Source organism: Mesoplodon bidens (assembly GCF_964165515.1).
Source record: "Mesoplodon bidens genome assembly, chromosome: 11".
Classification (NCBI taxonomy): Eukaryota; Metazoa; Chordata; class Mammalia; order Artiodactyla; family Ziphiidae; genus Mesoplodon; species Mesoplodon bidens.
The window spans coordinates 75666678-75691742 of NC_138167.1; the positions used below are offsets into that span (position 1 = coordinate 75666678).

Sequence of the window (25065 nt, forward strand, 5' to 3'; positions counted from 1 at the left end):
CGAGAGGGAGAGCACAAGTTTATGCCTAGGCTCAGAACTGGCATGACATCCCCTCTGCTGCATTTGATTGGTCACAGCAAGTCATCGGGCTTTATTCCATGGCAGAGAAAGAGACTGGTGCAGAGTGGCATTGCAAAGGGGAGTTGGGTACAGGTTGGCATGGAGAACCACAGCTGTTTTTACAGGCTACTGTAAGATCAAAGGTCACCTTGGGCAAGCTACTTACCCTCTCTGCATTTCACCTGTAAATCCACTTTTATAGTAACAGTTATCATTCATTTCATGCTTACAATGTACAAGGCACTCTATGCTCACAAGCTTTTTTACCTTCAAATATACCTCACGTGGCATGTATTGTTACCCCACTTTACAGATGAAGAAACTGAAGGTCAGAGAGATGAAATCAACTACGTCAGCTCCCACAGCTAGCACCTCTGGAGCTGGGGGTCCAGGCTAGGCCTATCTGACCCTAAAGCCTGTCTGCATTACTCCTTGTTATGTGGCATCTCTTCTAGCATTGGCATTTATAAAGCTCTAATCCTCCATACATACAGGCTAGCTTCTAAGTCATCCTAATGTAGGCAGGGCTGGTCATGGACATGCTGGGACCTTGGTGAGCAGAGGAAACCAGTGTGGGAACCAGGGACACTGTGGGTTCTGGGACTGGCCTTCTAGAGCCAGCCGGGCCGTCCAAAGCACAGAGTTCCAAGGATTTCGGCAGACCTTGGCCTGGTATAGACAAGTGTGGTTATCCAGGGGGGCGAAAACAGCAGGTGGGGTGGGCTTCTGGTGAACAGGGATGCTCAGAGGTAGATCAGTGTCATTAGCAGCAGCTTTTTGTTGTTGTTGCGTTACGCGGGCCTCTCACTGCCGTGGCCTCTCCCTTTGCGGAGCACAGGCTCCGGACGCGCAGGCTCAGCGGCCATGGCTCACGGGCCCAGCCGCTCCGCGGCATGTGGGATCTTCCCGGCCCGGGGCACGAACCCGTGTCCCCTGCATCGGCAGGCGGACTCCCAACCACTGCGCCACCAGGGAAGCCCTAGCAGCAGCTTTGATGGGAGGGCACTGTACTTCCGGTCTCTTGACGAGGGTCTAGGCAAGCAGATAAAGGGGGAGGGGAGAGGATTCCAGCCTGACCAGGGCTCACACCTTCAAAAACTCTTTACTGAGCACCTGTCGTGCACCAGACACTGTGTTGAGTCCAGCAGCTTGAACAGGACAGAGTCACCAATGCTGCCTCCTAAAGGAGGTGACACATGACACACAAGGGAGCGGACACATGCAGTAATTACAGGCTGTGCTAAATGCAGCGAGAGAGACACAAACAAGAGATGGAGGTAGAGCGTAAGCAGGGGGAGGGACCACCTGTGAAAGGGTGGTCAAGGGGCATCTCCAGGAGGGGACATTGAAGCTGAGATGTGACAGACTGCAGGAGCCACATGTGGTGGGGGTGGGGGCACTCGTGGCAGAGGGCACATCATGTGCAGAGCCCTGAGGTGGGAGAGGGCTCGGCTTGTCCTAGCGATGAAAAGAGGCCTTCGTGACCTGCTGTGTGTGTGGCGCCAGGAACTATATTCACTGTCTTGTAACAACATATAATGGAAAGGAATCTGAAAAAGTACACACGTGTGTATATATTATATATATATATACGTATATATGTATATACGTGTATAACTGAATCACTTTGCTGTACACCAGAAACTAACACAACGTTGTAAATCAGCTACACTTAAATAAGAAAATTTAAAAGAAAAGAAGCCTTTGTGAACAAAGGACAGGAGGCAGCTGCGCTCACATCCTTCGGGGCCTCGGGCCCCAGGAAACATTTGGGTTTTATTATCCGTGCGAGGGAAAGCCTTGCAGGAGTTAGGCTGGGGATGACATCGCCTGATTTCTGTTTTGAGGTCACGTTTGCTGCTGCATGGAGAATGGACATAGGGAGACCAGGCACATGGCTGTCCCTCCCTGGTGTACACATGCAAGGCCCGAGGCCCTGGAGCGGGCACTGGGCAATGGATGGGGTGCTACTGATGATGGGAAAGATGCCTTTTGATAATTTAATGGTAATCCTTTATAATTAATACTAAATTCCTTAGCACAGGGAGTTAAATGTGCTTTGTGTACTGCTAGCAATGCTCTAGTAACACCTTCTTGAAATATAATTATGGTTTTTTCTCTTTCCATAACAAAGTATGGCTTAGAAAACCATAAAACTGTCTACTTTTTAGAAATCTATTATTGTTAGAATATCTAACTTTCAATAACTAGCAAAATTTAGGCCTTTGCAAAGGGTACATTCCCAAGGCAGTGTGTATCTAGGTACAGCCCATTACTTATTAATTAGGTTTATGGGGCTTCTTCACGTGTTTCTTGTTGTAAGGCTGTACCATTTCATTGTTTCTTATTGCAAGGCTGTACCGGCTTGCCTTCTCTAGGACTTGGTTACCATGGTGATGGCTGGTTTCACTACGTCCCTACTCTCACGCTGTTTCTGACCTGTTCATTTGCAAAACAGACTTGAATTTGGTTTCAATCTTTTGCCTCAGCTCCTCAGCCCTATAACTTCTGCACACACACAAATTCATTATACAAAAACCAACTCCTTGCAATGTAGGTCAGTAATTGATTTATTAAGAAAAAACGCACCTGTTGGCAGCAAGGAAGAAATGATATTAAATGCCCTGCCTAGTGACATCCTAACTCTTCTGTGGAAAAAAAGCCTCGAGCATCATCTTCTTTGCCAAAATTTATTCCCTGCAGGCAGAGTGCTGAACAACCTGGCAAAGTCAGCATCTAAGGAGTACTTAAAAGAAAATCATGTTCTGCAATGTGCTGCTGAAATGTCCAGCTTACTGGACAACAACACCTGTGACCAGGCTACCATGAAATACACTGAAGGTGTTCTGATGTAAATGTGTGTTTCTGCTTGAAAATGTTTTATTTTCTGTACTAGCTGTTACGGTTATGATGAATATACTTAACCCGTACTCGCTAATCCATTTCCCAACTCACTGATTGGGTTAAGAAAGGCTGAATTGTAACATTTCCATCCTCTGATTCAGTGGTTCTCAACCGGGGGACAGGCTTGCGCCCTATGGGGCCTTTGGCAATGTCTGGAGACGCGTTAGCTTGTCATGACTGGGGGTGTCGTTATTGGCAACTAGTGGGTACAGGCCAGGGCAGATGGCAAACATTATACAGGACCCTTCTCAACAAACTATCTGGCCCCAAATGTCCATAGTGCTGTGGTTGAGAGTAGTGCCCTAGCTTCTTATAAAGATGTACACACAGGGCTTCCCTGGTGGCGCAGCGGCTGAGAGTCTGCCTGCCGATGCAGGGGACACGGGTTCGTGCCCCGGTCCGGGAAGATCCCACATGCCGCGGAGCATCTGGGCCCATGAGCCATGGCCGCTGAGCCTGCGCGCCCGGAGCCTGTGCTCCGCAACGGGAGAGGCCACAGCAGTGGGAGGCCTGTGTACTGCAGGAAAAAAAAAAAAAAGATGTACACACATCTTATCAATCACTTTGAAAGTCTCAAGTCTCTGCTAATATAAACTGCTCTGCTGTTTTGTATCATCCTGTATAGAATAAAGGATGTTTATGAGCATTATTTTTGGTGGCACAATGAGGTAGCCAACGTGTATCGTGCCCAGGAAGTCACACACATGCATTTTATTTTCAGATCTGCTGCCGGAAACGCTTCTCTTGCAAAAATGAAATTTCAAGAATGCTTAAATATCAGGAGAAGTTTGGTGAGAAAAACATCCTAGTTGGAGAAATTATGGAATTTTTTAGCGGATTTACTGTTTTTCCCACTGAGACATAGTGAAAGGTAAGTTTTTATGAAATGTTTCAAGTAGTGTGTCTCCTTTCCCCACCCCCAGTCCCCCCAAAAAACCACACTAGTGACAGGGAGGCCAGGGGTCACTCATCGGGGCATCTCACTTCTTTGGTTCCAGCCTTGTGTAGAGAAACTCACCGTGCCTGAGAGTTCTGCCCTGATCTATTTGTCAGGACACTGACCATGATATATTTGAAAGGAGCTCCTAGCCCATAAACCGTGTAGAGGTTTTGGCCGGAGGAAAAGTAAAAAGGAGGACAGTGCCATCGTGAGTGTCTCCCAGCATCACCCCGGGCCTTGTGAGGAAGATGTATGTATTGTACTTCAGGCCTCTGTGCACTGTGTCTCCGGTACCACATCCCACTGGTCTGTCTTCTGCAAGACCTAGGCCAGAGCCTGCAGTGCCTCAGACCCCACTTTCCTGCCACCCCTCCTCTCCGGGGAAGACCTCTCTCTCTCTTGCCATGTGTGGGGCTTTCCTTGGCTCTCCATACAAGGCATTGCTAAAGCTGTTAAAGAGAAAAGTATTTGTGACACTTGTTAAAGAAAGACTTGTTAAGACAGACTTTATTCAGGCCCTTCGTGATAGGTGTAGGGACCCCTGTGGTGGGGTTCTGCAGTGGCAGAGACAGATCGGACTCACCTCCAAATACACAGAAAAGCAGTGGGGTATGCGGGGTCAGTAGACGGAAAGTTACTAAGAGGAAACATCAGGGGTACGGATGGGGGTGGATTCTGGCTAAACAGGCGTAACAGGATTCTTGCTGAAGGCAGGCCAGGGTGATCAGACCTCACCTGGGGGATGGTGCCGGTGAGGAATCTGAGTAGATACGGACGGTGGTCAGATATCAAGGATGGCTAAACTGACTGAGCAGGATTCTCGCTGGTTGGACAATGCAGAGATGAACACCGAAGTCCAGAAGTTGGGGCCTAGTTGAAAATTGCTCGGAAGAGCCTGAGGAGAGTTTGGTCAGGAGAGACTGTCAGCGCCTGTGTTTAAAAGAAGGGTTGTAGCTATTACAGTCTGGATCTAATCTGTGTTAGGGTTTGCCAAGCTCGACCACTTCTTCCTTTGACAGGTTGGTATGAGAGAAAGTTCTTTGTGAGTCCACAGAGAGCCCACCACACCCGTCCTTTGACCCAGCTACACCCTTGCACAGCCAGTTCAGCTGGCTGAGGGGCCAGGGACGCTCTAGGTGAAACTGTGAAGTTGTGAGGTTTTGTTTTTGTAGCCCCTCCCTCTCCCCTCCCTGTTCACTGTCCTGCCTTTGACTTTTCCCTTTCCACCATCCTTGAGAGAATTTTCCTCTCACCAGGGAGGTGACCCCTTCTGGCTTCTGCTCCCAAGAAGAATGTGATGTGAGTCATCTCTAACGCAGAACTACAGATCAGTGTTAACCCTTCGAAGAATATTTACCCTGAAAAGAGTAGCCCCAATAGAGGAGTTTCTAAGGGTAAAGTTACTAGTGCTCTATAGTAGTGCTGAGATGTTGGGCTCTGGGGTCCGATTGCCTGGATTCAAATTTTGTTTCTGCCACTTGGTAACAGTGAGAACCTGGGCGCATACTTAACATGTTGGTGTCTCATTTGTTTCCTCGTTGGTAAAATGAGAGTGGTGACAGTGTTTTCCTTGCAGGATGACGGTGAGAACTGAGAGATCTATGTAAAGTGCTTGGAAGAATGCCTGGCGCACTGAATTGATAAATTGAGTTCTTAGTATTATTATTTTGCTCCCCAGCAGGGAATTTTTGAGGCACTTGACACTACGTAAGCCTACTTTTGTTCCTCTTAAGGTCAGCACTGTGAGCAGAGAACAGGACTTTCTTTAGAGAAGCAAAAAGCTTGACAGTAGAACCATTGCCTCTTAAAAGAGAAATCTAAACACGTAGCTTACTGACTGAGTCATCTCTGCAGCCTGGGCTGCCCCACCATAAGTGCAGGGCTGGCAGCGTGTGACTCATCGGACGCTTAACACTGCTGTCGTTCAACGTGCATGGCCTCTGTGTCAGAGGAGCTGACCGTATTTGGCAGTCTCCTTCCCAGACCTCATTGTCAACGGTCAGCCTTCCAAAACGACCAAGAAGCCTTTATCCTTACTGAAGGTTGTCCTTAGGTGACCCCACGTTGGTTAAGACTGGGAGATTTTTGCTGTGCCACTCAACTCACCTCTCAAACATGTGGAGATCCTTTGTCTTGGTGGCCAGGGGCCCTTAAGACAGCTCTCATGCACTAGGGAAATGATCAGAGGGTCCTAAGGGGCCTTGGAGAGTGGGGATAGGTAGGGATGGATTCTTGAGGTCAAATTACAAAATTAAAAGTAACCCTCCCCCAACTCCCCCCTCCCCCCCGCGCCCCCTCCCCCCAGGACAGAGAAGAATGAGCAAACTGGCTTCAGAGGAACGGGGATATGTTCTCAGTGAAATAAGTGAATGTCAGCGCTCTCTCTCTCAACTTTGTATCCATTCATCAGCAGCTGTCCTTTCATCAGTGTCCCCTCCACAGACAAGTGTCTCAACTGCTTCGCTTCCCACTGACGTCATTCGCCTCTCCCTCCACCCAACTCCATTTCGCCTCCTCCCACGAAGATCATCGGGAACATCCTCGTTGTGTCTCTTTGCACTTTGATCTTGTTGGTCGTCTGCTGCTGGAATTTTTGACAGCATCCATGGCTCCCCTCCTGAGATATGCTCTCCTGGTTTCTGAGCTACCCACCCTCATGGCCATCTTCTCTGATGATGCCTTCTCGGTTTCTTTCGTGGGTTTCCTCTTTCTCTTCCCGACTCTCGTCCAGACAGTGGTGCTCTCTTGGGTTCAGTTCTTGGACTCTACATGTATCAGCCGCAACCTCGCCCATGCCCAGGGCTTCAGCCAGCGTTCCCTAAGGTGATGGCTTCTCGTCTCCATCTCCTTCTCAGACCTCCATCATCAGCTGCACATGTGTGCATTCATCTGCCTATTGGGCGTCTCTGTTTGGGTATCCAAAGTCTTCGGGCAGTTCAGAGTCAACATTCTCAAGCCTGAAAACATCCACCCCCCTCCCTGACAAAATGCGTCTTCTCCCGTCTCACCCAGTACGGACACCATCTTAATGACCCATTTTCGTGGTATTTATTATCAGTCACCATGCTAAACCCACTCCATACATTTTCTCATTTAATCCTCACAACAGCTCTGTTATCCTCATTTTGAACACGAGAAAACTGAGGTTTAGGAGATTAGGATGCTTGACCAGCCTTCAAATGGTAAGGCCAGGATTAGCACCAGGGGAGTCTGATTGCAGAGCCATGGTGCCTAACCACCACGTCACCACCAGGCACGCTTGACCTCAGAACTCAAGCTCCTAACCTCATTACCCTACTGCACGTGCAGATGCCAGCGCTCCCAGCACCAGGACCACCACATTCCATGTGACACCAAGACTGAGCAGGTCTTCGGTCACATCTGTGGCCACTGCATTAGCTCAGACCCTTATCATTCTTCCTCTGGACCAACTGGTCTCCCCTCCCATAGCCTCACCTGCTTCAGTTTATCCTCCGCACTGGCACCCAGGTGAATTTTCTAAAACACAAGTTGGATCACATCACTGTCTTAATGAAAACTCTTCAATATTAAAGTCCAAAACCCCTAGGTTTGCACTCAGTGTCCTTCACAGGTGGTTGGTCCTCCGTTTCACCCTCCAATCTCTCCTCCTACCCCGGGAAATTCTCTGAGGGCAAGGATTAGTTTTCCTCTTTTCTGAACCCCAGCCCCAGTGCCAGCATTCCGTGAATGTTTGTTGGATTAATGGATGAATGCCATGCTTCTTGGATGCAAAGCCTTAACTAAATTTCTCTTTTCTAGATTCAAAGGAAGCAAGCAATTGAACATTATAAACAAGTGATAAAAATAAACGAAATGCAGGCACTCTGGGCATCTCCTCACTCATCAGGAAGCAGCTGAGCATTAGCCGAAGTGATACCTTGTGTAAATGAGGTAATTGCTTTGACGTATTTCTGTTAGAAGCAGATGACTTTTCCCTCCGTCTCACCTGCATACTTTGCTTTTTTTTTTTTTTTTTTTTTTTTGCGGTACGCGGGCCTCTCACTGCTGTGGCCTCTCCCGTTGCGGAGCACAGACTCCAGACGCGCAGGCTCAGCGGCCATGGCTCACGGGCCTAGCCGCTCCACGGCATGCGGGATCTTCCCGGACCGGGGCACGAACCCGTGTCCCCTGCATCGGCAGGCGGACTCTCAACCACTGCGCCACCAGGGAAGCCCCCTTTGCTTATTTTTTAAAAAGCCTTCATTTTTGAAGCAAGCAATTCCTATTCCACATACTTTCAACTTTTTTTTTTTTTTTTGCAGCTTATTTACCTTCACTCATTAGGTAAGTGTCTTAGTCTGTTGCTATAAGTAAACTGGGTGGGTTAAACAACAGAATTTTATTTCTCACAGTTCTGGAGCCTGGGAAGTCTGAGATCAAGGTGCTCGCAGATTTGGTGAGGGCCCATCTCCTGGTTCAAAGACAGCTGTTTTCTCACCGTGTCCTCACATAGTGGAAGAAAGGGGCTGACAGCTCTCTGGGGTCTCTCTTATAAGGGGCACTAATCCCATTCATAAGGGCTCTATCTTCATGGCCTTATCACCTCTCAAAGGCCCCACCTCCTAATACCATCATCTCAGGGGTTAGGATTTCAACATAAGAATTTTAAGGGGGACATAAACATTCATACCACAACAGAAAGATATCTTTTTTTTTTTTTTTTTTTTTTTTGGCGGTACGTGGGCCTCTCACTGTTGTGGCCTCTCCCGTTGTGGAGCACAGGCTCCGGACGCGCAGGCTCAGCGGCCATGGCTCACAGGCCCAGCCGCTCCGCGGCATGTGGGATCCTCCCGGACCAGGGCACGAACCCCTGTCCCCTGCATCGGTAGGCGGACTCTCAACCACTGCGCCACCAGGGAAGGCCGAAAGATATCTTTTAAAAGTCCTTTCCATCCCATTTTTCATTCTTTTGTAGGCAAAGCACCATGCCCAACCACACCCCTCTCCTGTCGAGTAGTTTCCCTTCTTCCTTCCAGTTCTGTTTTAAGATGCTGTTTCTATAGCAGTAGCCTTTTCATACTTATTCCTGTGTTGCTAAAGTAACACGTGACCAGAAATAACACGATGGGCCCACTTTTGATTTTACTCATGGGACTCAGTGCCTCAGATCTGGTGCAGAGATTTTCTGATTAAAGATAAACATTTAAAACTTAAAACGGAAGTTAAAAAATTGAAATGAAAAATTTTGGCCTTAAATCTTATCAGGAGGATCGGGGTTGGGTCTTTTGCCTCCTCTTGGTCTCTGTTGCTTCTGTTATACTGTTCTGTTTCCCTTCATGGGAGGAGTCCTGATTCTGTCTCTGAGTTTGTTCCACCAGAATGTCGATGTTATTACCCGTGGTTTATAGTGACTGTTGAGTCTCTTCATCCCTGGTACTAGATTGGCTAGGTGGAATTTACTGACATTTTAAGGGTGGTCCTCCAGGGTCACTGTTGAAGAACTCAGGGGCCTCTGAGAGGAAGGTCCTGCTTTCCAGGCTCTGCTATTGCCAGGGACCAGGGTAGCAGGACCTCACATTTTACTGCCTGAGTACTTATTTGACTCAGTAGCCCATTAGCTTGTTCTGCAAATAGTTGCCACACATGAATTCTGTCATTTGCCTGGAGCATCACTGCCAGACTTGGGAACTGAGGAGAGTGAGAGTTGAATTGGAGGCTGCACATAATGCTTGGATAGGAGGCTGGGGACAGGCCACAGCTGGAGGGTGGGGTAGGCGTAGTCAGGGATGTGATTCCCACAGACAGCACTTCCCAACTTTTGTGCCTCCAGTGAGTGGGTTCAAATAGAGTGAGGGTTCAATGAGGGTCAAACAGAGACCTCTCAGCCCTTGGGCAGCTTTGTTTCTTTCTTGCAGTAGGCTACACTAGAAATCTCAGTTTCTATAAATGCTACAACTAGAAAAATTTTGAAACACTGTCAGGGCTCCTGAAATCTCATTGCCACAGGGCACAATCTACTTCAGCCTCAAAGAGTTTTTTTTTGTTTGTTTTTGTTTTGTTTTTTTGCGGTACGCGGGCCTCTCACTGCTGGGGCCTCTCCCGTTGTGGAGCACAGCCTCCGGACGTGCAGGCTCAGCGGCCATGGCTCACGGGCCCAACCGCTCTGCAGCATGTGGGATCTTCCCGGACCGGGGCACGAACCCGTGTCCCCTGCATCGGCAGGCGGACTCTCAACCACTGAGCCACCAGGGAAGCCCAAAGAGTGGTTTTGAACCCCAGGCTGATTTTGACCCTCAGGACAAAAAGTCTGGAGAAACTGGATTGTCATGGCTGGGGGTGGGGAGTGCACATTTAGTGGGTGGAGGCCTGGGAGGCTGCTAAACATCTTACAGTGCCCAGGACAGCCCCCGACAATAAAACATTACCCAGCCCAAGATGTCAACAGTGCCAGGACTAGGAAACCCTGACCTAAATCAACCACTTCCCCCAGCATGTATGCTTGGCATCCATATTACAATAAAACAGGATTGCTCTCAGCCTAGTCATTTGCTGACAAAAAAGGCTTAAGATACTTGATATCTGCAGGGAAAGAATATTTTCTATTTTCACTCTACAGATTTAGGAGTATGTGTGTGTGTGTGCGTGCATGTGTGTACTTTTTTTTTTCCAGTAAGGGTGTCCAGGCTGAGTAAAGATTTTGTTTATAAACAGAAATTGCAGATGCAAATCTAGAGAACATTTATGGGAAAGGAACTAGTTTACCCGATCTGGTTGCTTTGCCTAATTTTTTGTTACTAGTTTTGGTGGCTTGTCTGTCATGAAAGTATAATATATTCATTTACTTTCCGATAAGAGGGTCTCTGGCAATCACAGTGTTTTGGTGACTTCTTAAATAATTCTTTATGATAGGTTTCCATTCTGCAGTCAGTTTTCAACGTGGTTACGATCAAGTATTTTTCTGTAAGGAGCACTTTCTTGCCATTATTTTATAGGTTTTCCCACCTGCTGGTGATTGAAGTTGATTCATTTCACATAAGGCCCGCTCCAGGCTCACAGGAACATCGTGCGTGGTTAAGTCAGCTGTCAGGGCAGAATTCTTGTGCTTTTGTTTCAGTCCCTGCTGGTGAGAGCTGGTGGGTGTCTTCAGTATGGGAGGATGAGAGCCTTGGGAGGGAAAGGTAGACTAAGTTTATGGAGACCTCGGAATCAGCTGTTCTTTGACATATTTTTAGTTTTCCTATGTAGGGGTGGAAAAACATTTCTTCCATCTTCTTAGGGTCCCTGGCTGAGCCTGAAAATTAAATTGAAAAGGCAGACTTTCACCACCCTCGTTCCGCCTGACCCTGCAGGCAGAAATTGGAGAGGCTGACTTTGGTAAGAAATTTCATCTCCTGCGGCTTTTGTTAAGAAGCCCAGGATCTCTTAACAGCAGCTTCTGGACCAGGCAAGGACTACTACATGATAGAATCCCACCTTTGTCACCAAAACTGTAGGGGAGAAAACAAATTTTTTATCCTCTACCCTCCTAGGTTCTTCTACTGGGGCCGTGTAAAATTAGCCTGAGAAAAGATTGATTAACAAGAGAAAAATCAAACAGAAGTTTACTCACGTGTGCATCCCACTTAACACACCTACTCAGGGATGAGCGACTCCAAGGGGTGGCTTGAACTTGGGGTCTATATACTAACTTAGCAGGGGAGAGGGAGGGGGGAGAAAAAGCCCTCATGGAAAAGCAGATAACTCTTTGGAAGGATAAATCAGCCCTTAGGAGAATAGATGATACCGTAGTTTGTGGCAGTGTCTGTCTGGGTGTGGTGCTGGCTTCCTGTCCCCCGCCCCCTCTCCCGGGGAGGGGACTTAGAACACTTGAGTCCTTTTGGGAGGCTCTGCTTTTAGGCACCTAAGGGATCTCAGGAATCAAATGCCTCAGCTCGTAATAATTCTGATGTCAGTGTGGCCTACTTTGGGGTGGCATATCGTGATCCCCTTTATCTACCTTTAATGGAAAATGTCTACATGGAGCATGCCTGAGGAACTCATAAAATAAGAAGGAAGCCAGAACCACATGTAGCTGGGACTCATCCTTAGTCTTTTTTTTTTTTTTTTTTTTTTGCGGTACGCAGGCCTCTCACTGTTGTGGCCTCTCCCGTTGCGGAGCACAGGCTCCGGACGCGCAGGCTCAGCGGCCATGGCTCACGGGCCCAGCCGCTCCGCGGCATGTGGGATCTTCCTGGACTGGGGCATGAACCTGTTTCCCCTGCATCGGCAGGCGGACTCCCAACCACTGCGCCACCAGGGAAGCCCCATTAGTCATTTTTAAGGAAGTCTTGGGGCCTCTGTAGTAGAAGTGTTACCGAACGTTAGTCATCAAAGCGATCCTCTTTAAGGACTTTTGCACTGAGGGAAGAAAAGAACTGTGGTGTGTGACGCTTATACTGTATCTATTCAGTGAGGATTTAGTGCTTTATACATTGTAATGCATGACAGAATTATAAGGATGTGTTATCTTAACCTAACCAGTTTGTAGGTCTGGGGAGGTTTGGGAGATTCATTCACCCGGTTAAGATAAACAAGCCTCCTACTGCGCACCCTACCCGCCCCCCCCCCCCCACCACTCAGCCTGAAGCTGCCCATGTGAGTGGCAGCCCAATCACCCAATCACAAGTCACTGCTTGCATCTGCCTTTGTGACTCTGGATTGGAGGCTCTTGTAAGAAACTTTCCTTTGTCTTTCTCCTTGTGGGGGCAGTTCCTCAGGTGGTCTGCAGGGGCTGCTTACTACTGTGAAATGGTCTCCTAGGTCCTCCAACATGAATTTTATGAATGCCGTATGGCCTGTATTTCAATCCAAATGACAATTTGTCTTGGTCTTTTCTAGATGCGGTAATAGACAAATGGGATGAGGCAGATGGGAACTTGGTCCCCTGTGCTCAAAGAACCATCCTACGTTTTGTATCTGGGGGATCCGAAAACAAACGAAGTTAATTTCTCCCTTCAAGCAAATGCTTGTTTTGTTAGGAGGCAAAACAAACCTATTATAAAATATATAACACATGAAAGATTTACAGCACAGCCTGGCTGGAGGAGGCTGAACTGGGTTTTAGTTTTTGCCTGGCCATAGCCAGTTATGTGACCTTTACCAAGTCACAAGTGTGATGGCCCAGGTCTATCTCTGGGCTCCATCTGTAACTAAGAATATAGGGTTCTTTGAAGTTCTCTGCAGAGTTACTCTTCCATGTTTACATTTAAGGGAGACAGTGGTCAGTAGCAGGAGGTTTTCCAGGGAGAGCCTCTCGGGAGGAACGCTGAAGGGAGATGGAGGGTGTGAGTTGGCCGAGGACGAGGCACTGCTAGGCAGGGGATCTGCATGATCGAAGGCAGGAAGGTAGGAATAAACAAAGACGTGGAGAAGACCAACTGGAAGCCGGCAGGGGGGCTATGAGAAAGGGTGGGATGGGAGGTGAAGACGTAAGAAAACAGGCAGTGGTGGGAGAATCGAGGCAGTGCACTGATTGGAAGGCAGTTCTGTCCATGGGCAAGTGGAGATTTAAGACTGAAGAAGGCTTGGGGGCCAGTTACCCTTTCATGGTCTTATTCTGTTTAGGAGATTGTTTTGGAAACTCTTTAGAATTATTGAGGACTCAGCAAGGCTGTCTGAAGCCTGTCTACAATTTCAGAGTGAAGTGAATTGCCTGTGCATCCTGTAAATGAACGCCCACCCTCATTACTTCTTCACTCAGCTCTATTTTCCTTCATAGCACGTAGCACACTACCTAAAATTATGTATTTGTTTATTAGGTTTTTTTGCCATTTAAAAAAATTGAAGTATAGTTGATTTATAATGTCTCAGGTATACAGCAAAGTGATTCAGTTATATAAATATATATAATTTTCCATTATGGTTTATTACAAGATATTGAATATAGTTCCCTATGCTATACAGTAGGTCCTTGTCGTTTATCTACTTTATTAGTAGTTTGTATCCCAAACTCCTAATTTATCCCTCCCTCACCTTTCCCCTTTGGTAACCATAAGTTTGTTTTCTATGTCTGTGAGTCTGTTTCTGTAGTAAGTTCATTTGTATCATTTTTTTAGATTGCACATATAAGTGATGTCATGTGATGTTTGTCTTTCTCTGTCCTACTTGCTTCACTTAGCATGATAATCTCTAGGTTCATCCATGTTGCTGCAAATGGCATTATTTCATTCTTTTTTATGGCTGAGTAATATTCCTTTGTATACATGTACCACATCTTCTTTATCCATTTATCTACTGGCAGATATTTAGGTTGCTTCCATGTCTTGGCTATTATAAATAGTGCTGCTATGAACATTGGGGTGCATGTATCTTTTTGAATTAGAGTTTTCATCTTTTCTGGATATATGCCCAGGAGTGGGATTGCCGGATCATATGATAAGTCTATTTTTAGTTCTTTAAGGAACATCCATACTGTCTTCCATAGTGACTGCACCAATTTACATTCCCACCAGCAATGTGAGAGGGTTCCTTTTTCTCTACACTCTCTCCAGCATTTATTATTTGTAGACTTTTGGATGTTGGCCATTCTGACCAGTGTGAGGTGATACCTCATTGTAGTTTTGCATTTCTCTAATACTTAGTGATGTTGAACATCTCTTCATGTGCCTATTGGCCATCTGTATGTCTTCTTTGGAGAAATGTCTATTTAGGTCTTATTAGTTTTTTTAAAAATCTGCCTTTCTTGCTAAAAAGAAGGAACTTGATCTGTCTTTCCACCATTGTATGCCCAGCTTCTGGAACAGTGGCTGGCACAGAGTAGGTTCTCAGTAAAAATTTGCCAAGGGAATGAACATATAATGGAGAAAATGACTTTGTTAATTCAGATTTACCCTTCCACTTTAGAAAAGCAACTATTTATTATTAAGGGTATTTTACTGTTAATTATGTGTTGTATAATTCATTCATTAATTCTTTCAACAAATATTTACTGAACCTTAAAGCAGTAAAAACAGATTTTATTCAAGACTATTGCAATAGGGGGAAAGAGACATTAGTACAGGACTGGGTTCAGTTCCAAATATGGGCATGGGCAAGTGGAAATTTGTAGTCAAGGAGTAGGGTGGGGGTCAGTGGATAGAAAACTACTAAGAGGCAACACCAAGGATAAGGGGAATTCTGGCTAAACGAACCTAGCAGGATTCTTGCTGAAGGCAGGCCAGGGTGATCACACATCACCTGGGGGATGGTGGAGAATGAGAAACTTGACTAGATATCGAGGGTAATCAGGTATTGAGGATGGCTAAACTCAGCAGGATTCTTGTTAAAATTGGACTACATAGAGATGAACATAGAAACCCAAAAATCAAGCCTAGCTGAAGAAGAGTTCAGAGAGCCTGAGTAGAATTTGGTTAATGAGAGAATCTTTGCCAGGTGACAATCTCTGTTTTGGTTCCTGGGGATATAGCAGTGAGCAGGACAGGTAGAGACCCACACTGCCTTCACTGAGCTCCCATTGAGACCAACAGCTGTCAGACAACTAAATACAAGACTGTTCAGCTGCAATTGTGGAAAATGCCACTCTAGAGATCGTGGTTGGACAACTGAACACACAGTGGCTGCGCCACAGTTGTGCAAAGTGCTATCATGGCAAAATACAGGTGCTAACAGGGGACCTTGATCTGTTAGATGGAGGGGGATGGGTCGGGGGTGCTTCTTAGGAAATGATGCTGCAGCTGAATGTGAAGGTGGATTTGCTTGTTAAGTAAAGTGGTGGGGAGGGAAAGGAGTCATCTAGGCAGTGAGGACAGAGTTTGCAAATCTGGAAGGAACAAAAAGGGCCAGTGGGGCTAGTATGCAGAGACCAGTGTGGGGGGAGAGGGTGCATGAGGAGGATGTCAGAGAGGTGTCACAGGCCCCAGGCCTGTTCAGGGATTTGGGATGTTACCTGAAGAGCAACTGACACATACACACTACTGTATCTAAAATAGATAACTACTAAGGACCTACTGTAGAGCACAGGGAACTCTACTCAATACTATGTAATGGCCTATCTGGGAAAAGAATCTAAAAAAGAGTGGATAAATGTATTTGTATGACAGATTCACTTTGCTGTACACCTGAAACTAATACAACATTGTAAGTCAATTCTACCCCAATAAAAATGAAAAAAAAAAAAAAAAAAAAACAATTGCAAGCCAGTGCAAGGTTTTTGCAAAGTGAGGGAGTGTTAGGAACATAGGTCCTTCATTCCTCTAGCATCATCATCACAAGAGATTTCTCACACAGCACGCTAAAATCACCTTGTATATCCAGAGTCATGAAGGAGCTCAAAGAACCCTTTTGTGACTTCCTTTCTATTTCTTTTTACTGTGAGTATTTTGACCTCTCAAACAGACTGTGAACTCCCAGGGGCAGGGGACTTACTTATTCTTTGTATCCTCAAAGCGTCACAAAGAGTGCTAGCTGTGCGTAAGTGCTCTGGCAGTGCAGGAAGGGTGAGGAAAGTGGATAGACGGTTTCTTTCTGGGGGGTTACACAATTTGCCTGGCTTTCCAACAGAAGTGATGGCTCTGATCCAGGCTAACAGCATTAAAAGAAGTGACCTAAATTGTATTTTAGCCTATTGAGAACAGTAATTTTTAGGTCACTTTTATTTATTTATTTATTTATTTATTTATTTATTTATTTATTTATTTATTTATTAATTAATTAGGCTGCATTGGGTCTTCATTGCTGCTCACGGGCTTTCTCTGGTTGTGGTGAGCAGGGGCTACTCTTCGTTTTTGGTGTGCAGGCTTCTCATTGCGGGGACTTCTCTTGTTGCCAAGCACGGGCTCTAGGCGGCGCGAGCTTCAGTAATTGCGACGTGTGGGCTCTAGGGTGCAGGGGCTTCAGTAGTTGTGACGCGTGGGCGCTAGGCTGCAGAGGCTTCAGTAGTTGTGGCGTGTGGGCTCAGTAGTTGTGGCGCACGGGCTTAGTTGCTCCTTGGCATGTGGGATCTTCCCGGACCAGGGATCGAACCCATGTCCCCTGCATTGGCAGGCGGATTCTTAACCACTGCGCCACAAGGGAAGTCCCTAGGTGACTTTTTCGATATCAGTTTGGGTTACAGATTAATGACATTAATTGTTAGCTTGAAAGTTTTGGCACCTGCACCTTCCTGAGTCTTTTATTATTACGTTTAATCAATGTATAGAATACAGTGTAATCTTCAAGGGGTATAAAAATAGTGGGCTTCCAGCAATGATCGTTCAGATTTTAATTATACTCACAACATTTTAATGCATGAGATTATACTAAGCACATATGAAAATGGTGGATTTGTGAGAGGGTGATAATCCTAAAGTTTGTTTCTTCTTCTGCTCACATTTTCATGAGGCATTTATTCAAAAGTGAAATCTCTTTCTGTTCAATATTTCCTTGAAATATTTCCTCATCTCCTTTCAGCTTCTTCGATCCAGTTTCAAGAACAAATCTTAACCTCATGAAACTGCTAATTCTAGAGATTTTAGTACTAATCCTGACATGAAAAGAGGGTTTTTGTGATGTATATTCCCTACTACCTCTGACACAGACCAATCTTTTTTTTTGTTCTCCTTCTCTGATAAGTGCTTAAATCCGCCTATTGAGAAATCATTACTGTGGGAGGAAAAAGCAGAAATGTGGCTTTTCATATTCTATTCTATCAGCTGAGGGTTCTATACAGAATTGTTTATTTTGGACGAAGTATGGTAGATGAACATTATTTTACTTCCCTCTCCCTGGGATTCTTTTATAGAAGACATATCAAGCATTTCAGTCACATGTAGAAGGAAGAAATTAAACAAAGGCTCTACAGGGTGCCTTTCAGTCGGGTGAGTCAGTCCTTTTTTCCTCATTTGATTTTAAAACGCTTGGCTCAGCCAGTGTCCTCTTCTCTATAGCAGGGGGTTCCTTAATCCAAAAAGTCAGGTAAGTGATACAGACAAACTTTACATTTTCATTTTAGCTTAAGCATATCTATGTAATTCTTTACCTAAACTTAAAAATTTGGAGTTAAGGTCTTTGCTTTTAATGGGTCCTCTGATTGGAATTGGATGTCACCTTTCTCAAAATGCATCATACACAATCTCTAGTTTTGGTTTCTGTAAGGTAAGAACTTAGGCAATTGTGATGCTTCTGGGCAGGATACTTTTGATTGCTACCTTTTCCCGCCTTAAATCTTTTACGGTTTCCTTGTTCGCTCACAATTTGAAAGAATTCCAAAGCATTCAGCCTGTTTTTCATAGAAAACCACTCTTTCATTTCACCCTCATATCTTCCTAGTTTGTACCATACTAAATTCAGTTACCAAAATTAGACTAACAAATTCAGTTGACTCTTGGTCATGCTAGAACCAATGCTAGTTAGGAGCAGAAGTATGCGAGCACAGTAGGGATGAACCTGCTGGCTGCAGGCATTTAGTGTGCCCTGGGCATCAGGTAGAAAGTTTTGCAGAGGAAATAGAGCGCCCTATTTAATAAATAGAGGGTTAAATAGAGGGTTAGTCCAGCAGTCTATTTTTTTTTTTTTTTTTTTTTTTTTTTGCGGTACACAGGCCTCTCACTGTTGTGGCCTCTCCCGTTGCGGAGCACAGGCTCCGGACGCGCAGGCTCAGCGGCCATGGCTCACGGGCCCAGCCGCTCCGCGGCATGTGGGATCTTCCCGGACCGGGGCACGAACCCGTGTCTCCTGCATCGGCAGGTAGACTCTCAACCACTGCGCCACCAGGGAAGCCCCACATCTTTTTAAAGTAACATGAAAAGATAAATTCAAGTAAGCTAAAGCCATAAAGTAAGTTTAAAGTACTAGAGTCCATGGATTTGATACCATATCTGTTTTAAACATTGTAATTGCCTCTCTTTTATCAGTGATTTCTAAGATATTACCTATTAACTGTTGAGGATTACTTACTGGCTTCCTTCTCTCTTATCACCCAACTAAATCCTACCTATTACTGTAGGAATCCAAGTGGAAGAATGGGCTCAGCTGTGTGACTTTAAGAATGCTATGTTGGGCTTCCCCGGTGGCACAGTGGTTAAGAATCTGCCTGCCAATGCAGGGGACATGGGTTTAAGCCCTGGTCTGGGAAGATCCCACATGTCATGGAGCAACTAAGCCCGTGAGCCACAACTACTGAGCCCATGTGCCACAACTACTGAAGCCTGCACGCCTGGAGCCCGGGATCTGCAACAAGAGAAGCCACCGCAATAAGAAGCCTGCGCACCACAACGAAGAGTAGCCCCTGCTCGCCGCAACTAGAGAAAGCCCGTGTGCAGCAACGAAGGCCCAATGCGGTCCAAAATAAATAATAAAATAAATAAATAAATAAATAAATAAATATGTATATGTGTATATATATATATATATATATATATATATATATAAGAATGCTATGTTACTTCTCTTAGCTTTAGTTCCATCACTTATAAAATGGGAGAAATTATGGTGCTTACTTTTTAGGAATACTGAGAGGACTACATGAGAAAATGCACATTGCAAGCCTTCAATAAATAGTAGTTACTGTCTGTCATGATTTAACCCAGAGCCCACCTTTTTCCATGAAAACATCTCCTGATCCCTCCAGCCCACAACTTAAGCATACACTAATGCTATGGGTTATTTGTCTTAAATTGTGCCCCACCTATTTCACAGATGGCAGTGTGGTCTCCCAGGCAGACAACCAGCCTTGAGGGTTATTCATTGCACTCCACCAGCGCCCTGCTCCACCGTAACCACGGGGTAGCTCGGCAAGCTCTGGCAGTTCAGTGATTCCCAGACGGGTTCTGGGTGGGTCGCATCAGACTTTCCCGCAGGAGCCACGTCTGACTTAGTCCACACAGAAATGTCCTGTGGTGGGCTTTACTGTTTATTTGGCTTTGGTGGAATCACAACGCACAGAACGGGTGCAGCCTCGTAGGTCTGAGAGAAGACAGGTGCACCGTGCCGGTCAGCGTGGGCATGAGCAGGGGGAGTGGGCTCCCGAGGGCCTCCCTCGCGAGGCAGAAATCTCGGGAGGGGCACTGGCCTTCCAGGCTGTGCAGTCGGGGTGCCCTTCAGGCACATCAGACCACGTGTGGGCCCTGGTCCCAGCTGCTGGCTCATTCGTGGGACTGGAAGGATCCAAGCGAGGGGCCGGGGGACGTCCCAGACCCGCCCCCGCGATCAAGGGGAGGTCCAGACCGCAGAGGCCATTAATGCGGAGAGGTCGCCTCCTGGAGCCGGAGTCACAAACACCATGTCAGTACAGCCAGGGTTGGGGGACTGTCACAGACGGCGGGAGGAAGGTGCTGCGGAGCTCGGCGGGCGGCGCCAGGGTCAAGTCTCGTGGTCCAGGGCCAGCAGAGTCATCCTATTACATGTGACCTCGGCTGACGGGGCGTTCGCGCCACCGCACAGCCACCTTGGCGCGCCGCACCGTCAAGAAGCGGCTGTAGCAGGCTCCGCGCGTGGCCGCGACTGCCCGGGGTGCTCAGGCCCTTGCTGCCCCGCCCACACCGGGCCCGGCCTAGGCCACGCCCTCCCAGGGCCCGCCCCACCAAGACTCCTCCCCGCCAGGACCCCGCCCCGTCAAGGCCCCGCCCCCGCAGCGGCCGAAGGGGGCGGGCCGCGCCCCCACGTGCTCCGACGTAGGGACGTCCCGCCGAGCGGGCAGACTGCTTGCAGAGCACCGGTTTTCAGGCGTCTCTCGCGGCGAGCGGCGGCAGGCATGGCTACGGCGGCGGCGGCGGCGGCGGCTCGTGGGGCCGGTGCAAGGGCGGTGGCGCCCCTGCGGAGTGGCTGCCGGACTGCGGCTCGGGGGCGGTCGCGCGCGGGCCCCGCACGGCCCTTATGCACAGCACCTGGGACCGCCCCGGACATGAAGCGCTACCTTTGGGAGCGCTACCGGGAGGCGAAGAGGAGCACGGCAGGTGAGTGAGGCTGCGCCCTCCCGCACCCTCGGTACGTGGGGAGGCCCCTCCCCGCCGGGCTGGGGCGCCAGGTCACGTCCCATGCGGCCATCGGGGAAGCCGGCACCCTCGGACCCGCGTGGGTCCGCTGCTGACCTCCAGAGCCCCCCTATCGTGAACCGCGGTTGTCCCCAGCCACGGGCGACATCGCCTCTGCAGTGCGATTTCCGGGAAACGCGGAAAAATGCGCCTCCAGAAACTTTACAACTTTTGCCTCTCTCCTGTCGGGAAAGCCGTTTTATAAATTCCTGGGATTTTTTAGCCAGAAATCTGCATCGGAAGCGCTTTGGGCTCTCCTAGGGGTTCCACGGACATCACTTGGGAGACGGTCACCCCCAGGCACCGTTAGGTATTGTTATTAATAAACAATAATAGTAACCGCTGGAGTCCGGCAGGCGGCGGGTTACTCTGGATTCCGCTGCTGGGCAGGTGGCAGTGTTGGGAGGCTGATTTATTTTCCTTCTTTGTTTTAGGGGATGGGGTAGGATTTGCTGCTCTTGAAATTGGAGGGGTTCGGGTTGGAGTGTTCTGAGTTATCTACTAACCTCAGCGAGGAGGTGATTCCAGGGAGTGACCACTTAGTGGTCAGATGAACATAAAATGAGCTTGGTTTGATTGTTGGTTAGGGAAACAGGGAGGGACGCAAAGAGGACCCAGTAAATACTAATGTCAGACACATAAATTGTCTCCCTGAATTCTTCCCCGTACCTAGGAAGGAAGTGCCACACGCCCATTTTAGAGATGAGACAGGCCAGACTCAAGTTTAAGAAGCCTGGCCAAGGTCACACTTTGACCTCGGGTCTGTCTCAGCCCCTAACCCATTGTCCTGTTTCCTGCACTGCCTTGCAGTAGCAGCTGACCGTTTGAGAACTGGTGTAAAGGGCCAGTGATAGTCCATTGGTGCTGCTTTTTTCAGGGAAGATTTAGAATAGAAATTTTTATACTGATTTTTTTTGGGGTGGTGGTGGTGGTAGAGGTGGCGTGGAGAGATAGGGAGAGAATATTTGGTGGAGAGAACGTTTGGTAGAATCACATTTTACAGACAAGGTTTGCTGCTGCAGGTTGTGAGACTGGGAACATCACAGAGCTCCAGTTTCCTCATCTGTAAAATGGGAATGGATGCTGGTGATACCAACATCATAGGGTTGTGGCGAGGAATGAGCGAGTCCATCCATGAAAGGTGTTTAGAACAGTGCCTGGCAAAGGAGACAGCTGAAGGGTTGGGTGATAAAGATCAGCTTCAGGCCAGAGTTGGGCTTTGGTGTGGGATAATCCCAGGGGGATTTTGGAGTAGGACTGCTTGAGGGAGATTTCGAGATTTTTTAGCTCTGTGACTTTGGTGGCAAGTTATTCTTCTCTGACCTGAGTTTTCCAACTGTAATGTGGGGATAAAGTGAGGATTTTTAGTGTGGGCTCAGCACCCAGCAGATGCTCAGGAGATAGTAGCTATTGCGGCTGGTTATTAAATAACTCAGTCTTAGACACGCTTAGTAACGGTGGAGGTGAGTTAGTCAGCACTAGGGTCTAGGTCTCCTTTAGCCTAGGGCAGTGCCACAGGTGGTGTTGGACAAGCCACCTAATCTCTTTAGTCTTCTTTCTATAGAGTGAAGCCACTGGACTAAATAATATGTGAGCCTTTTCGAGTGTTACAGGTCTGAGAATCAGTATTCCGGGGTGCCCCATCCTGTCTCCACGCCCCCAGCACATGCCCACGTAGTCCCTGTTTCACCCCTGAGAACTCAGGGACTTTTTTCCTTCACCCTATCTGGGGCTGCACCACCCCTACCCTCCTTTAGCTGAAGTCTGTACACATGCCCAACTTGCATTCGTTCACCAAGCATTTATTAAGCACGTACCAGTGGGCTTAAAAGCTGTTGATTCACAGATGGACGCAGGTGAGAGGGAGGGGCCCACAGTGGCTGAGCAGCTGCCCGTGCCAAGAGAGAGGGACTGGAGTTGCACGGATGGGGAGGCTGGTAAACAGATAAATGACAGTCCAGCTTGGGGAAGATAAATAACGGCCCCAGGGGATGCAGGAAATGCTTGACACTGTGTTCGTAGGAGTGAGGGCTCAGGAGTACTGATGCTCATACAAAAATATACAGGTTTTTTTTTTTTTTTTCGGTTTACTAGAGGACAAAAGAATTTTGTTTTCTCCCTTCCTGATTATTGCTTTCTGGTGTTCGATCTCTTGCCTTAATTGAAACAATCCCTTCAGGTGTCTTCTCTTTGAAGAGGTTCCCAGAATGAAGCCTGCTCAGGAAAGAGATGATTTTTACTCTTTGTTTTACCCTTTCTCTCCCACCCTCTTTGTTTTATTTTTCAAATTTAAAAAGTTTTTTAAAATAAACTGTATTTTTTAGATCAGTTTTAGATTTACAGGAAAATTGCATGTTTCTCTAAACCCCATATGCAGTTTTTCCTCTCTCATGACTATGGGACTGTGATTTTGAGATTTATAATCAGAAACACTGCAGAGAGCTCCTAAAACCCTTGGAATTTCCTAAGTACAGTACAGAGATGATAAAGGTGTCTTTTGTTATTTTAATTAGGTGACTTTTGGAATACCTCAGGGCAACCACAGGGTGGGGCCTGGATGCCAGGGAACCCAGCCCTGTGATTAGAGTTGGCACTTTGCGTCTTCTGACCTGCACCCCTTGGGGGAGGGGAGAGGGGCTGGAGATTGAATCGATTGCCAATGGCCAGTGATTTAATCTTTGCCTGTGTAATGAAGATTCCGTAAATGCCTCCATAAAAACCCAGAAGGCTGGGGTTCTGAGGGCTTCTGTGTTGGTGAACACGTGGAGATTGATTTGGGGAGAGTGGTACACCCAGAGAGGGCGTGGAAATTCCTTGCCCTGTCCATGTACTTTGCCCTCTGCATCTCTTCCATCTGGCTCGTCCTGAGTTGTATCCTTTTATAGTAAACCAGTGATCTAGACAGTAAAATGTTTCCCCGAGTTCTGTGAGCCCCTCTAGGAAGTTAATTGACCCCGAGGAGGGGGGGTCAGTGGAACCTCCAGTCTATAGTCGGTCTGTCAGAGGCACAGGTGACCACCTGGACTTGGAACTGAAGTTGGGCAGGGGGCAGTCTTGTGGGACTGAGCCCTTAGCCTGTAGGATCTGATGCTCTCCCCAGGAGGTGTCAGAAGTGAGTTGTGTTGTAGGACACCCTGCTGTGTCGAAGAATTGGTGGCCTGGGGAAAAAACTCACATCGGAATTGGGTGCTGAGCCCTTTAGGTACATTTGTCCCAGTTAACCAAATTGATACATTGTCGGTATGTATCAGTACTAACCAAAGTCCATATTTAATTCAGAATTCCTTAGTGGTTAACCTAGTGTCCTTTTCTACTCCAAGGTCCCATCCAGAATAGCACACTGCATTTAGTTATCATGTCTCCTTGGGCTTCTCTTGGCTGTGACAGTGTCTTAGAGTTTCCCTGTTTACCATGACCTTGACAGTTTTTTCTTTTTTTAAAACAATTCTTTTTTTAATTTTTAAAATTTATTTATTTTTGGCTGTGTTGGGTCTTTGTTGCTGCATGTGGGCTTTCTATAGTTGCGGCGAGCGGGGGCTACCCTTCGTTGCGTGGCGCAGGCTTCTCATCACGGTGGCTTCTCGTGGCAGAGCACAGGCTCTAGGTGCTCGGGCTTCAGTAGTTGTGGCATGCAGGCTCAGTAGTTGTGGCTCGAGGGCTCTAGAACGCAGCCTCAGTAGTTGTGGTGCACGGGCTTAGTTGCTCTGCGGCATGTGGTATCTTCCTGGACCAGGGCCCAAACCCATGTCCCCTGCATTGGCAGGCAGATTCTCAACCACTGCGCCACCAGGGAAGCCCACCTTGACAGTTTTGAGGTGTACTGCTCATATACTATGTAGAATGTCCCTCACTTGGCATTTGTTCCTTTTTTTTTTTTTTTTTGCGGTACGCGGGCCTCTCACTGTTGTGGCCTCTCCCGTTGTGGAGCACAGGCTCCGCGGCCATGGCTCACGGGCCCAGCCGCTCCGCGGCATGTGGGATCTTCCCGGACCGGGGCACGAACCCGCGTCCCCTGCATCGGCAGGCGGACTCTCAACCACTGCGCCACCAGGAAAGCCCTCCTTTTTTTTTTTTAACTTGAGATTTCATGTAATATTTATGTATCTGGTGATAGCATCCAGGGATTCCTGATAGAAGCAAATGAAGACTCTTCCTGGATGAATAGACCTTCAACCTAGCCCCAAAGGGAGAGCAAAGAAATTGGGAGACCTGTGA

General features: G+C 47.4%; 2 protein-coding genes across 2 annotated transcripts in view; both read left to right on the plus strand.

The window, feature by feature from the left end:
- Positions 1-20226, plus strand: part of LOC308625763 (putative tetratricopeptide repeat protein 41) — a gene marked incomplete at both ends in the record, with an annotated part of 59199 nt that extends 38973 nt beyond the window's left edge. Inside the window, 7 exon segments of the mRNA XM_081250250.1 lie at positions 2764-2911; positions 3686-3746; positions 3749-3790; positions 3792-3835; positions 4070-4154; positions 19517-19592; positions 19763-20226. Coding sequence (XP_081106376.1) covers positions 2764-2911; positions 3686-3746; positions 3749-3790; positions 3792-3835; positions 4070-4154; positions 19517-19592; positions 19763-20226 — 920 coding nt within the window.
- A 317-nt stretch (positions 20227-20543) lies between these two features.
- Positions 20544-25065, plus strand: part of NT5DC3 (5'-nucleotidase domain containing 3) — a 56475-nt gene continuing 51953 nt past the window's right edge. The window contains exon 1 of the mRNA XM_081249891.1: positions 20544-20772. Coding sequence (XP_081106017.1) covers positions 20571-20772 — 202 coding nt within the window. The 5' untranslated portion in view covers positions 20544-20570. The remainder of the gene's footprint in view (positions 20773-25065) is intronic.